Below are 12778 nucleotides of genomic sequence, written 5' to 3' on the forward strand. Positions count from 1 at the left end.
AGAGGCAGATGGGCGGCCTCCTGAGTTGCGCACACACCACCCCGCCTTAACCACGAATGTGCGAAGCTTCAGCACAGCGGAGCAGCGTTATGCGCGCACAGCCCACTGACACACATCACTTCAACAGCGAACTGCGCATGTCCGCTGGAGTAGCAGGATGGAGGACATCGGTTACCTAGACCTAGATCACCTGGCTTAGTGTGCCGGGTGATTAGATGTCCAACCAGGGGGGAGGAGAGATCAACTGTCACTCACAATTGATCACAGTATGCATATAATATATTAGGCCTAAATCAAATTATGCATATATGTACCTTCTTATATAATGTATTCAAAGAATGGCATTCATCTATCTCCCCCTAAAGGTCATTGTAAAGAATACAATAAGAGATATATCATATGTTATACACAGAAGTTATAACTAAAGAGGTACAGAACAAAAACATATTTATAACAATCTATGGTGAACTCTACAGGCATTATTAAAGACATAATAACAAATAAATAGAATTTTGTTCTGTCAGTTAAAATCTTTTTTTTTTGCTAAGAGTACTATATAAATGCATATTTAATGGAACTTCATTCCCCATGAACTTTGTTTGCCTTTTTAGTATAGTCAGTCATTCTCTTCAAATAAAATAAATCTAGGCTTTGGTCTTGTAATACCGGTTTGCTGGACTGGACATGAGGGCTGGATGGCTCTCTCACCCTATCCATCGGATGAACAAAGCACATATACTCCTTTTCTATATTGCTGATATTGAAAAAGTCAGATGGAGCCCGCACACAATCAGAATTTCCGATCGCACATTTTCCGTCGGAAAATCCGATCGCGTGTACAGGGCATAAGAGTTTTATTTTCCGATTTTGTTCCCAGTGATTTAAGTCAACACAGACATATAACACTTTGCATTGCATGTGAAGCCTTATTTGTATGAACTTTTATGATAACAATATGTACATTATAAGTTAAAACAATGGATGCCTTTATAACCGGATTTTTGCCCCATTAATATATATATAATTTTTTTTTTGGGGTAAATAGCTGAACTTTACCGAGTTCATGGGAGAAAACACAGATGCCCCAGGCAGAGCAGTTTTGAGATACATGAGGACAATGAGGTAAGAACATTATACCTTTTACATTTTATTTTAATATAGATTCTTGAGATATATACAATATATAAATATAATAAATATGTTCATGTAAAGCATACAGCGCATCTAGAAAAACTGCAATGTTCAATGTCTGACATTGTCATTTAGCAGCTTACACTGAGCTGTTTAACGAAAGTTGAAATAAGATTGATTTCTGTGGATGCACATTGCTAATGTTTGCACAATGTTATTATGAGCAGACATCCAGCATAAGCAGTAGGGATGGTCCCAATGTTCGAGTCTGTCAATGTTCCTGAACTGTGGGCATAACATTTGTTATCCGATCCTGCATTTGGGAGATGTGCTCTACCACACTCCGATACGGGGAAGATTCTTGTTCTCACGTCTCTTTCATTATATCCAGTAGTCCACAGGGGTGTCTCACATAAACTAACTCAAAGGGGGAGAATCCCGTGAAGACCTGGGGTACCTCTCTTATAGCAAACAGCAAAGGAGGCAACAAGCATTCCCAATCCCGACCATCTTCCTAAACCTCCTTTTTTAACATTCCCTTCAAGGTTTTGTTGAATCGCTCCACTAACCCATCAGTTTGTGGATAATACACCAAGGTCAGCAGTTGTTTAATTTTAAACAGTTGACAGAGCTCCTTCATCACCTTAGACATGAAGGGTGTACCTTGATCCGTCAAGATCTTGGATGAGAGCCCTGTTTTTTAATGAACATCTGAAACAACTCCCGTTCGATTACCTTGATGAGCAATTTCTTAAAGGGACCACTTCTGGATACCTTCCAGATACCTGGTGGCATAGTCAAGGACAACTAAAATGTATTGGTGTCCCCTAGTTGACTTGGGTAAGGGGCCCACCAAGTTCATGGCTATGCGATCAAAGGGAACCTCAATAAGTGGAAGTGAACCAGTGGACTGCAAAAATGGGGTGTTGGAGCGGTTCTTTGACAGGTGGGGCAGGACTCACAGTAGTCCTTAATTTCCTAATATACACCAGGCCAATAAAAACTCTGGAAAAGCCATTCCTGAGTTTTAGCAGCTCCAAGGTGACCCCCAAGTAAATGACTATGAGCCAAATGTAACACCTTTGACCTAAAAGGTTTAAGTACTACCAGTTGTTCCAACATTTCATCATTAACTTTAGTTACTCAGTGGAAGAGTGGTATACACACCGTTCCTTCAACACTCCAAAGATGCTGCTAGCAGGACTTTTTTTAGCATCCTGCAGCGCACCGCTCTAGTGTGAAAGCCCTCGGGCTTTCACATTGGAGACACAGGAGAGACTCTTTTAGGGCGCTTTGCAGGCACTATTTTTAGCACTGTAGCACCTGCAAAGCGCCCCAGTGTGAAAGGGAGCTAACTGCCCGATGCATTGCTCCACCAATTTGTAAGAGATCAGAGGGGGGAAAGCCAGCTCAGACAGTCCAGTAAAATAAAAATGGCTTTAGTCAGCAAACGCCAAAACAAACAGAAGAAACAACAGGCTTGTCTTGTAACACAGGTGTACGTATCAGTCTCTGCAGCCAACAGGCTGGTATGCACCGTACATAGCTCTAGCCCGAGCTACAGTCCTTTATGAAGTTTAGCTCACCCCAGCAGGTACCCAATCCAACAAAGGATCTTTTTACACAGCATGCTGCTGTGTCTCTCACTCCTAGTCAAACAGCTCTCCCTCTGACACCTTCAGCCCAGCTGGCTATATGCATGTCTGAAGGGGAAGTACCTGCCTTCTTCAATTAAACCCTTCTTAATCCTGCCCCAGGCTGACTCTCTGCGCATATATATATATATATATATATATATATATATATATATATATATATATATATATATATATATATATTAAACTGCCTGCATGCCACTAACTAACCTGCCTCTAGCTAATGTTCTCTCAGTCATAACACTATATATGGCCACCGTCTTTAACCACGGTCATCTAGTTATGTCAGCAGGTGGCCCCACCCTTGCCTATATAACAGCCGTCACAGTGAAAAGACAGCAGTCAGCGGGAGCCCTCCCATGGGGGCGGAGTATTTCATTATTTTTTTCTATTTTTCGGGTCCATCGGGTGGCGTGATTGAAGATGGACATACTATGACATCTTTTTTATGTCATAATATGTCATAAGCTGACAGCATTGGCACATACCAGATGCAACCATTCACATTGTGGCTGCTGGTGCGTGCCACCTGCGGTTCCCTGGGCAAGAATCTTGGATTTTACCCTAGAGCATACTGTATTTTAACCCTTTCATGCCTAAGCCTATTTCTGACATTTGTTGCTTACAAGTTAAAATCTGTATTTTTTGCAAGAAAATGGCTTAAAACCCCCAAACATTATTTGTGTGTGTGTGTGTATGTATATATATATATATATATATATATATATATATATATATATATATATATATAATGTGTATGTGTAGCGCCGGCTCCTGAAGAGCACGCACTATATGTTTTGAAAGTTAATGTTACACCTGAACTGCAGTTTGGTTTGTTCTAGATTTGGACCTCAGCATCAGTCTGACTGGACTATAGGATGTTCAGCCTGGCCATAGGGGGCACTGTCTCTTCTGGCAGGCATGGAACCACAGTCTGGTTGGGTGCTTTAAGATTATTTTCTCTCAGAGCCCGCCCAGTGGGAGTGTCACTCTTGCTGTGCTTTCTGGGAGAGGGTACTTAAGATGCGTATGTCACGTGGTTCAGGGTTCCGGTCCAGAAGTATGTTCTGACTCCATGGTCCTGGTCCTCCTGTCCAGCCCCCAGGAAGGCTATGGCCTGGGGTGCGGATCCACCCGACTTATTGTCTTGGGGCTGGCTAGCCCGAGGCAAGGAAACTAAAGAAGGATTCCGAGGTGGTCCAGTGCCGTCTCCGGTAGTTGGAGAGGCCCAGTAACTTCGTAACTATCCAGGGGAGAACTCTTCAGAAGAAGACCACGTACGGGTTGGTTTCTTAGCAAGAGCCTGGTGGGGCAGAAGTACCTAAGTGAATCCAGTCTTGTGGGTATTGCTAAACTGGCTGAAAGATCCAGGTATCACACGAGTGTTAGTTTCCTGCATGTTCTACAACAATGTCTGTGGCAGAGACTTGTTTCTGAGTTAAGCACCTTGTTGGCTGCTAGGCCTTGTGAGAGAGGGACTATCCAACTTGAGTGGACATCCAGCTGTGAATGGCCATTCTCTGGATTTAGTGAAAGTAAGCAAGTCCTTTATTATTAACTTTGACATTAACAGTATCTGAACTTTATTCCTAACCCTCTGATCCTATTTTAAGAGACTGTTTGTTGACTATGGTTTTTTGCAAATAAAAATCCCTTTATGCGGATCTGTTGTCAGTCTCTAAAGTTACTGGACCATCTACCACGGGACACTCTTAGACACAAATGGAGGAGACGGTAACAGTAAGCCCAATTAAACCAGCAGCTCCTTCGGGGGTTAGTACTACATACACACACACATATATATATACATATATATATATATATATATATATATATATATATATATATATATATATATATATATAATTATAATATTTTAGCAGAGACCCTAGAGAATAAAATGGCGATTGTTAAAAAATGTTTTATGTCACACAGTATTTGCGCAGTCTTTCAAATGCAATTTTTTCAGGAAAAAATACACTTTCATGAATAAAAAAAAAAAAGAAAACAGTAAAGTTAGCCCAATTTTTTGTATAATGTAAAATTTGATGTTACGCTGAGTAAATAGATGCCTAACATGCTTTGAAACTGTGCACACTCATGAAATGACAAAAAAACGACGGTACTTAAAAATCTCCATAGGTGATGCTTTAAAAATTTTAAGGTTAGAGTTACTGAGGAGGTGTTTTACTAGAATTATTGCTCTCACTTGCGTATGCATTTTCTTTACACAAGCACACGCAAATGGGGGAACTTTAAAAAAAAAGTTCTTATTTTATTTTATTTCTTTTTTTAACATCCCTTTAAAAAAATAAAATAAAAAAATCTGATCACTTTTATTGCTGTCACAAGGAATGTAAACATCCCTTGTGACAGCAATAGGTGGTGATAGGTACTCCTTATGGAGGGATCTGGTGTCTAAAAGACCCAAATCTCTCCTTTGCACTTAAAAGTATGAGATTGGCAAAATCAGCGTTTCTGAATACTGTAATTTTTTTTAAAAATCTGCGCCATCGGTAGCCGAGTAAAGCAGAAGTGACGTTGTGACGTCGCTTTCGGGATTTTAAATCAGAGACCCGATCAAAGCCAAATCCGACTTTGTGTGGGTCTCAGCCTAGGTGGTGGACATGATTAATGGTGGCCCAGGTCTCCTGGTGGGATGGGAGGCCAGGGAAGAGCAGAGGAAGGTGGCGGGGGGGCGGCTCCTTTAAGATAAAAGCCAAGCGGCTTTTAGCACGCATTGGTTGTTATCACTAAAAAGCCAAATGCCCTGTTTTTTTTTCTTGTTTTTCTTTTTATTGGCTTCCTGATGACGCAAGACAATTTGCGAAATGCGTAGAGGCTGCTGGGAACTTTGTTTTTCGTCACTTCCGTATAGCGAAAATGAGGCTCAGAACGCATACCGAGGTTGTGGGACGCACGCCACTACTTGTTGAGGATATGAGAGATAGGGTGACAGACCTGAATCCCATCCCCACGTACACGACTGGATATGCTTGGTGCCAGCATATAGGCACAGGCGCATGTGAGTTTAACTATGCTTTTTTACCTTTTTTAAATACATTTTGATTACATACTATACCATGATGGCTATTTATATATCTTTATGAGAAACAACTAGCGCAAGAGGCATTTACATACTGCTTGGAAAGGCTGTTGGTGAAATCCATAACAGAGTGGTTATCCTAAATGAACCAAAGGCGCATATGCAGGTTTATCTGGTGAGTGGCCATTGCAGCAGGTGGTGCTGAAGTCACTCATTTGGTGGATAAAAGAAGCACTTTATATAGGAGGAATACACTGGCACTGAAGTGATCACTCACTTAGGACATTCATTTGCACTGGAATCATTTTTCTGTCCTTTTTTATTTTATATTTTTTTAGTATTGTTTATAATAATGAATTGCACTTTATATAGTGGTATGGAATATATATGTCTTCGTTAAGAGTGTAGTGAGGAAATTATAGAAGTTTCAATATATGCACGGCACTTTAGGTTTTTATATGGCACTGTGAAAGCAATATTTAATGAGCTGGTATAGAAGTGGTGGTAGTTAGCGCAATCCATATTATATACATATTTTTTTAATTTGTTTACTCACGTGGTGACATTCATATCAGATTGCAGCAAACTAGGATATAATCTGTTGGTTCCTTTTTGCGCCGGTAGTCTATTGTTTTTTTTTATATGTCTTTTTATTATTGGATTTCATTTCCTCTTAATTCCTGTCTTGAAAACATAGCAGAGAGAAAAAAATCTCTCTGAAATGATATGAAATTCCCTCTTAGACAGTGAATTGGTGTCCACATTGAATGGTTTTCTGTTACAAAGTTTTGGCTTTACATAACCAGAAAGTGTGTCTCCTGTAAACATAAGATATAGGCTTTTATCCTTGGCACATAACTTAGTATTATGTGAGTGAAGACCACCCACATTCTACAAAATACAGTTGCAATCCACCTTCTAGATCAGTGATTCTCAAACTAGGGTTCCTCCCGAGGCTGCTAGGGGTTCCTTCAGCTTTGGGCAATTTCTGCCTCTCCGATAAGGACCATTCTTCCCAATGACCATCGCACTAATGTACCATAAATTGTAGATTTCTCATTTTTAGCAGGGGTTCCCAGAGACCGGACAACTATTTCAAGGGTTCCTCTGTGTTGAAAAGGTTAAGAAAGGCTGTTCTAGATGCTCCCAGAAATAATGTATCTATAGTTCCTGAGTCGTCAAACCATATGTTGGTCTAGGAACTCTTGGAGTAATACCACAATCTCAGAGAAAGCCAGGCCTTGTCTCCTGGTGTAATCTGACTGGATATAATAAGGGAAACCTCTTGGCCTGCTCTGCCAAACATTTGCAAACAGAAGTAAAAAGTTTCCTTTTTTAAACCACTGCAGCTTGGAATAATATATATCTTGTCCAAATTTCTCCTGAAAAGTCTGTAAGTTTTTCAGCAAAAGGCCTTATTAATTTATTTCAGGTAGTTATATATCGGCAACAATTTACACAGGGCTTTTACATATATTTTACATTCACATCAGTCCCTGTCCTCAAGGAGTTTACAATTTAAGATCACACCCTCACATGCATACATATACATGAGCCAATTAACTTACCAGCATTGTGTGTAGGAGGAAACCCACACAATACAAGAGGAACATGCAAACTCCATGCAGGTCATAGTTCGGATTCAACCTGATGACCCTAATGCTGCAAGGCAGTAGTGCTAACCATTAAGTCACTGTGCTGCCCTGGATTTGGAAAATTATTTAATTTTTTTTTTTTTTTAATAGCCAATCATTTAGGTAATGCTCTGGTAAAAAATATTCAAATTTCTTGCCTACACACTGGTAGGCCCACTAGTCTGATATTGTTATGTCTTGACCTGTTTTCCAGACTGTCAACTTCATCTAATAACCAAGCATATTTTTGTTAGAAGACTTTCATAGTGAATTATTGGACTTTTAGGGCAGAAATGATTGAATCTGCCTTTACCATTCTTCTCACAAATGACTGTCAACTTTTTCATTTTCCCATGTTTTTTTTTGTACATTTTCCATAATTGCTTTTAAATTGTTGACTACCTGAGTTGTTATCATTTTCTCAATTTTTTTATTTTTTCTCTCATTGATTGTATTGTAGCTAGGGAGGCTAAATAAATAAATAAATAAATAAAGATATAAATATATATATATATATATATATATATATATATATATATATATATATATATATATATATATATAGTGGGGCAAAAAAGTATTTAGTCAGCCACCAGTTGTGCAAGTTCTCCCACTTAAAAAGTTGAGAGAGGCCTGTAATTGTCATCATAGGTATACCTCAACTATGAGAGACAAAATGTGAAAATGTGGAAACAAATCCAGACAATCACATTGATTTTTGAAAGAATTTGTTTGCAAATTATGATGGAAAATAAGTATTTGGTCACCTCCAAACAAGCAAGATTTCTGGCTCTCACAGACCGGTATCTTCTTCTTTAAGAGGTTCCTCTATCCTCCACTCATTACCTGTATTAATGGCACCTGTTTGAACTTGTTATCAGTATAAAAGACACCTGTCCACAACCTCAAACAGTCACACTTCAAACTCCACTATGGTGAAGACCAAAGAGCTGTCGAAGGACACCAGAAACAATATTGTAGACCTGCACCAGGCTGTGAAGACTGAATCTGCAAAAGGCAAGTAGCTTGGTGTGAAGAAATCTACTGTGGGAGCAGGGGTGGAGTGACAACTCATGGGGCCCCCGGGCAATAGGAGATTATAGGGCCCCCAGGCAATCTGAGATTATGGGGCCACACAGTATACACACAGTATACAATCACATAGTATACACATACATGTACACTCAGTATACAAAGACATGTTTCTATTGGCTGAGAAGGTACTGGAGAGGTGGGGCAGCTATAATGTCAGGATTTTTAGACCAAAAGGATGTCGGTAAGGGACATTTCAGAGACAGTTGTGAAAAAAACACAGATTCTTACATACTGTCCCTGGTTTTACTGAGGCTGGCAATCCTGATGGGGCCCCCTAGTGGCTCAGGGGCCCTCGGGCAGTGCCCTAGTGACCCAATGGTCAGTTCGCCCCTGTGTGGGAGCAATAATTAGAAAATGGAAGACACACAAGACCACTGATAATCTCCCTCAATCTGGGGCTCCATGCAAGATCTCACCCCGTGAGATCAAAATGATTACAAGAACGATGAGCAAAAATCCCAGAACCACACGGGAAGATCTAGTGAATGCCCTGCAGAGAGGGGGACCAACGTAACAAAGGCTACCATCAGTAACACGCTACACTGCTAGCGACTCAGATCCTGCAGTGCCAGACATGTCCCCCTGCTTAAGCCAGTAAATGTCTGAGCCCGTCTGAGGTTTGCTAGAGAGCATTTGGATGATCCAGAAGAGGATTGGGAGAATGTCATATGGTCAGATGAAACCAAAGTAGAACTGTTTGGTAGAAACACAACTCGTCATGTTTGGAGGAGAGAGAATGCGGAGTTGCAACCAAAGAACACCATACTTACTGTGAAGCATGGGAGTGGCAACATCATGCTTTGGGGCTGTATCTCTGCAAAGGGAACAAGACGACTGATCCGTGTACATGAAATAATGAATGGGGCCATGTATCGTGAGATTTTTAGTGCAATCCTCCTCTCATCAGTAACGGCATTGAAGATGAAATGTGGCTGGGTCTTTCAGCATGACAATGATCCCAAACACACTGCCAGGGGGCAACGAAGGAGTAGCTTTGTAAGAAGCATTTCAAGGTCCTGGAGTGGCCTAGCCAGTCTCCAGATCTCAAACCCATAGAAAACCTTTGGAGGGAGTGTTGCCCAGCGACAGCCCTAAAACATCACTTCTCTAGAGGAGGTCTGCATGGAGGAATGGGCCAACATACCAGCAACAGTGTGTGACAACCTTGTGAAGACTTACAGAAAACGTTTCACCTCTGTCATTGCCAACAAAGGATATATAACAAAGTATTGAGATTAACTTTTGATATTGACCAAATACTTATTTTCCACCATAATTTGCAAATAAATTCTTTCAAAAATCAGACAATGTGATTGTGTGGATTTGTTTCCACATTTTGTCTCTCATAGTTGAGGTATACCTATGATGACAATTACAGGCCTCTCTCATCTTTTTAAGTGGGAGAACTTGCACAATTGGTGGCTAACTAAATACTTTTTTGCCCCACTGTATATAATGTATGTATATGTGTGTGTGTGTGTGTATATATATATATATATATGTATATACACAGACACTACATTGTCAAAAGTATTGGGACATATGCCTTTACACGCACCTGAATTCACAGTCTTAGTCCGTAGGGATCAGTATTGAGTTGGCCCACCTTTTGCAGCTACAACAGCTTCACCTCTTCTGGGATGGCTTTCCACAAGGTTTAAGAGTGTGTCTATGGGAAAGTTTGACCATTCTTTTAGAAGTGCATTGGTGAGGTCAGGCACTGATGTGGACGAGAAGGCTCACAGCCTCCACTCAAATTCATCCTAAAGGTGTTTTATCCGGTTGCGGTCAGGACTCTTTGCAGGCCAGTCAAGTTCCTCCACCCCAAACTCGCTCATCCATGTCTTTACTGGCCTTGTGCACTGGTCCAAATCATTTGGTGGAGGAGGGATTATGGTGTGGGGTTCTTTTTCAGGGGTTGGGCTTGGCCTCTTAGTTCCAGTGAAGGGAACTCTTAGGATGTCAGCGTACATTTTGGAGAATTTCATGCTCTCAACTTTGTGGGAACCATTTTGGGATTGCCCCTTCCTGTTCCAACATTACTGTACACAGCAAGGTCCATAAGGAGTCCTGACCTCAACCCGATAGAACACCTTTGGGATGAATTAGAGTGGAGACTGCGAGCCAGGCCTTCTCGTCGAACATCAGTGGCTGACTTCCCAAATGCGCTTCTGGAAGAATGGTCAAACATTCCCATAGACACACTCCTAAACCTTGTGGACAGCCTTCCTAGAAGAGTTGAAGCTGTTATAGCTGCAAAGGGTGGCCCAGCTTAATATTGAACTCTACGAACTAAGACTAGGTTACCATTAAAGTTCATGTGCGTGTAAAGGCGGACGCCCCAATACTTTTGGCAATATATTGTATATATGTATATAGATAATATTAAGAGCCTTTTGGGGCTGCAGAATCATTAATTCCTCAAAGATTATTCAATTAACCTCAGTTTAGGCAAGGTTTCAACAGGTCTCTATAGCCCCAAAGCCACTATTCAGTAACTTTAAAAAGTTTTACAAACATTGTGATGTAGCCTTTCATCTAAACAAACTCTCAACAGATTGTTAAATCCACAGAGCACTATTGGGAATCTTTAATAGTGTTCACAAAAATTATATGTAGTTTTTGGTCTCAAACAGGTCTTTAAAATCACAGCACTAGCATTACAAATCTCCAGAAGGTCTCAGTAAATTTTTATGACTGTACAGATACAGTAGTTGAGCCAGATTGACTCATTAAAGCCACACAACTCTTATTCTAAAAGCTCCCATTCAAAGAATGTCCCAAACAGGTCGTTAAAGCGCCACAGAGAGTCTTTGATAGTATTCAGAGATTACGATGTGAATTTCAGTCACATTAAAAGTCTCAGAAGGTCATCAAAGCCACAACATTAGTATTAATAATCATCACAGTGTCTCAGCAAGTCTTTATAGCCACACAGATTTCAGTAACAGGTTGACTATAAGCATAGGAGAGGAGGAGGCCTTCCGTGACACTATTTAGAATCTCATCAGTTTGCAAATGTCATAGATGCTTCTTTGATGTTTACACCACTCCTTCCTTTTTGGCACCCTCTTATTAGCTGCTCACCACTTGCCCGGCTGCCTGAAAACCCAACTCTCTAGGCATCTACTGCCAGGATCTTTCTCCTCCTTCACATGTAGGATGCCAGCAGTCACTGGGCACACTGTCCATGTCTCCCATGCTCTCCCTCCTCTGCCATTAATCTCAGGAATACTTCTGGGGACCCCACTGCAAATCCCATGCAATGGAGATTTTAGTCAGCATCTTGCTCCCTCACTCTCCAATTACTAGAACATGTACAAGGCCTCCTTCCAGTCAGCATTTTTTAGTCCTAACCCTACTCAAAGCGTTTGTTACCCCAACAATTCATATTCCTGATATGTGCTTGCTGTAAGATGTATTTGTATGAGAAAGTAAGCTGTTCTCTTTGTATTGTTTCCTTTATCTGAAATCCCTGGTGTTTCTGCCAGTCCCTCTGCTTTCCTATTAAAAACTGACCATACTAAGCAGGAGAACACACTATGGTCAGTTCTCTAGCTATGCTGGTAACTTAGCCTGTTCTACTCCAACGATCAGACTAGTCCTGACATGCCCCCACTGTACATACATTCACTGGGGAGCTCAGTGTGCTGCTGCTTTTCCTCCCCAGCTCTTATGCAGCTGAGAACAGAGGGGATGTAAAAAGGTATTTATAATATATATATATATACACACACACAAAAATGTTTTATGCCTTTCATTTCTATTTTAAACTGAATGAGTTGTTTTACAATGTAATTATTTAGAATCGCTTTAAAGACCCAGCCTTCTGACATGTGTTGTTTACAAAAACAATCAGTATTTTTTACTGGAAAATTACTTAAAATCCCCAAATATATACATTTTTCAGCAAAGACCCTCGAGTATAAAATGGAGGTTGTTTGCGGTTTTTGCACAGTGGTTTTCAAATGCATTTTGTTTGTAAAAAATATACTTTGATGAATTAGAAAAAAAAACATAATATATACCCCAATTTTAGTATAACATGAAAGATGATGTTGCACCGAATAAATACATACCTAAAATGTCATGCTTTAAAATTTCTTTTGGTGGTATTTGATCACCTCTGTGCTTTTTATATTTTGCACTACAAATAAAAAAAGTTGTCTTTTTTTTTTTTTAAGTTTTCCTTTGTTTCTGTTAAAAAAAACTGTAAA

The 12778-nt window shown here is 40.2% G+C and overlaps 1 protein-coding gene across 2 annotated transcripts in view; it reads left to right on the forward strand.

Annotated features, from left to right (window-relative positions):
• PITPNM3 (PITPNM family member 3) overlaps positions 1 to 12778 on the forward strand; it is a 904027-nt gene that overhangs the window by 584168 nt on the left and 307081 nt on the right. For both annotated transcript variants that reach the window (XM_077480456.1, XM_077480457.1), the window contains one exon: positions 1046 to 1122. In XM_077480456.1, coding sequence (XP_077336582.1) covers positions 1046 to 1122 — 77 coding nt within the window. The remainder of the gene's footprint in view (positions 1 to 1045; positions 1123 to 12778) is intronic.

This window comes from Lithobates pipiens, unplaced genomic scaffold (assembly GCF_037356315.1).
Source record: "Lithobates pipiens isolate NorthernLeopardFrog02 unplaced genomic scaffold, aLitPip1_a1.2 Scaffold_16, whole genome shotgun sequence".
Classification (NCBI taxonomy): Eukaryota; Metazoa; Chordata; class Amphibia; order Anura; family Ranidae; genus Lithobates; species Lithobates pipiens.